The sequence below is a fragment of the Rhagoletis pomonella genome, unplaced genomic scaffold (assembly GCF_013731165.1).
Source record: "Rhagoletis pomonella isolate Grant_MI unplaced genomic scaffold, Rhpom_1.0 Rhpom_scaffold_32035, whole genome shotgun sequence".
NCBI lineage: Eukaryota > Metazoa > Arthropoda > Insecta > Diptera > Tephritidae > Rhagoletis > Rhagoletis pomonella.
This window is the reverse complement of record NW_023490446.1, coordinates 1-1,011: the sequence shown is the minus strand read 5'-3', so window position 1 is coordinate 1,011 and position 1,011 is coordinate 1. Positions and strand designations below refer to the sequence as shown.

The 1,011-nt window shown below is 42.2% G+C and overlaps 1 protein-coding gene across 1 annotated transcript; it reads left to right on the top strand.

The window, feature by feature from the left end:
- Positions 1–30: 30 nt before the first annotated feature.
- On the top strand, positions 31–996 carry LOC118732884 (the record flags this gene model as incomplete). Its single annotated transcript, XM_036461988.1, has 1 exon — positions 31–996. A coding segment is annotated over exon 1 (966 nt), but the record flags the coding sequence as incomplete, so codon positions are not given.
- Positions 997–1,011: the final 15 nt, after the last annotated feature.

The window sequence follows — 1,011 nt, the reverse complement described above, 5'->3', positions numbered from 1 at the left end:
GCATGCTGTGAAAATTCTAAGCTTGCAGACATGACAGCTGACCATCTTAAGAGCTTAATTTTTGTAACTGGGTTAAAAGGCAAGCATGATGCTGAGATCCGTACAAAACTGTTAGCTGGTCTAGAAGACGATTCAGATCAGAAATTGAGTAAGCTAGTCAGCACGGCAGGCCGTTTGTTAAATCTGAAAAAAGACACGGTGATGGTCGAACAGCCAAATAAAGACGTAAATGCTATTAAGACTCAGACTACCAGAAATAAGAAGCTTGTATCGGGTGTAAAATTGAAGCAGAATAAAGTTCCAAAATCTCCATGCTGGAATCGCGGAGCAATGCACTACGCAGAAAATTGCGAATTCAAAAATCACAAATGTTCGCAGTGTAGTCGCACAGGTCATAAAGAGGGTTATTGCAACGCGCAGAGAAAAAAACCGCAGAAAGGAGGAACCCAGAGCGGTAAAACACAAACCCAACAGCGACCGAAAAGCAACGCAGTAAATTGCGTAAATTTCGCCGCACGTCGAAAATATGTCGAGGTGGTTATCAAACCTATAACGTCAGCTGCAGCTGGCAGGAAAGGAAAAAGCTTCAAGCTACAGGTTGATACCGCTTCCGATGTGACGATAATTGGCAAAGAGAATTGGGGTAAATTGGGCAGTCCAGGAGTCAAGTTAATTAACAGTCACGCCACGAGTGCATCGAGGAATAAAATTCGCTTCATAGCTGAATTCACTTGTGAACTTCAGCTTAACGGGGAAGTAAAACTAATAAAGATTCTTGAAGCAGAGTTTGATTCTTTGAATGTTCTAGGTACAGATGCCTTTGACACTTTTGGTGTATGGGACAAGCCGCTGAGTAGTGTATGTTGTAAAATCAAGCAATCAATACCGGCCATTGAATCTGCAGCTATAACGGACATTAAGCGAAGATATGCAGATGTTTTTAGCGCTGTTCCGGCCAAATGCAGCAAGGCAGTTCAGCTACATTTGAAACCAAATGTACAACCGATTTTT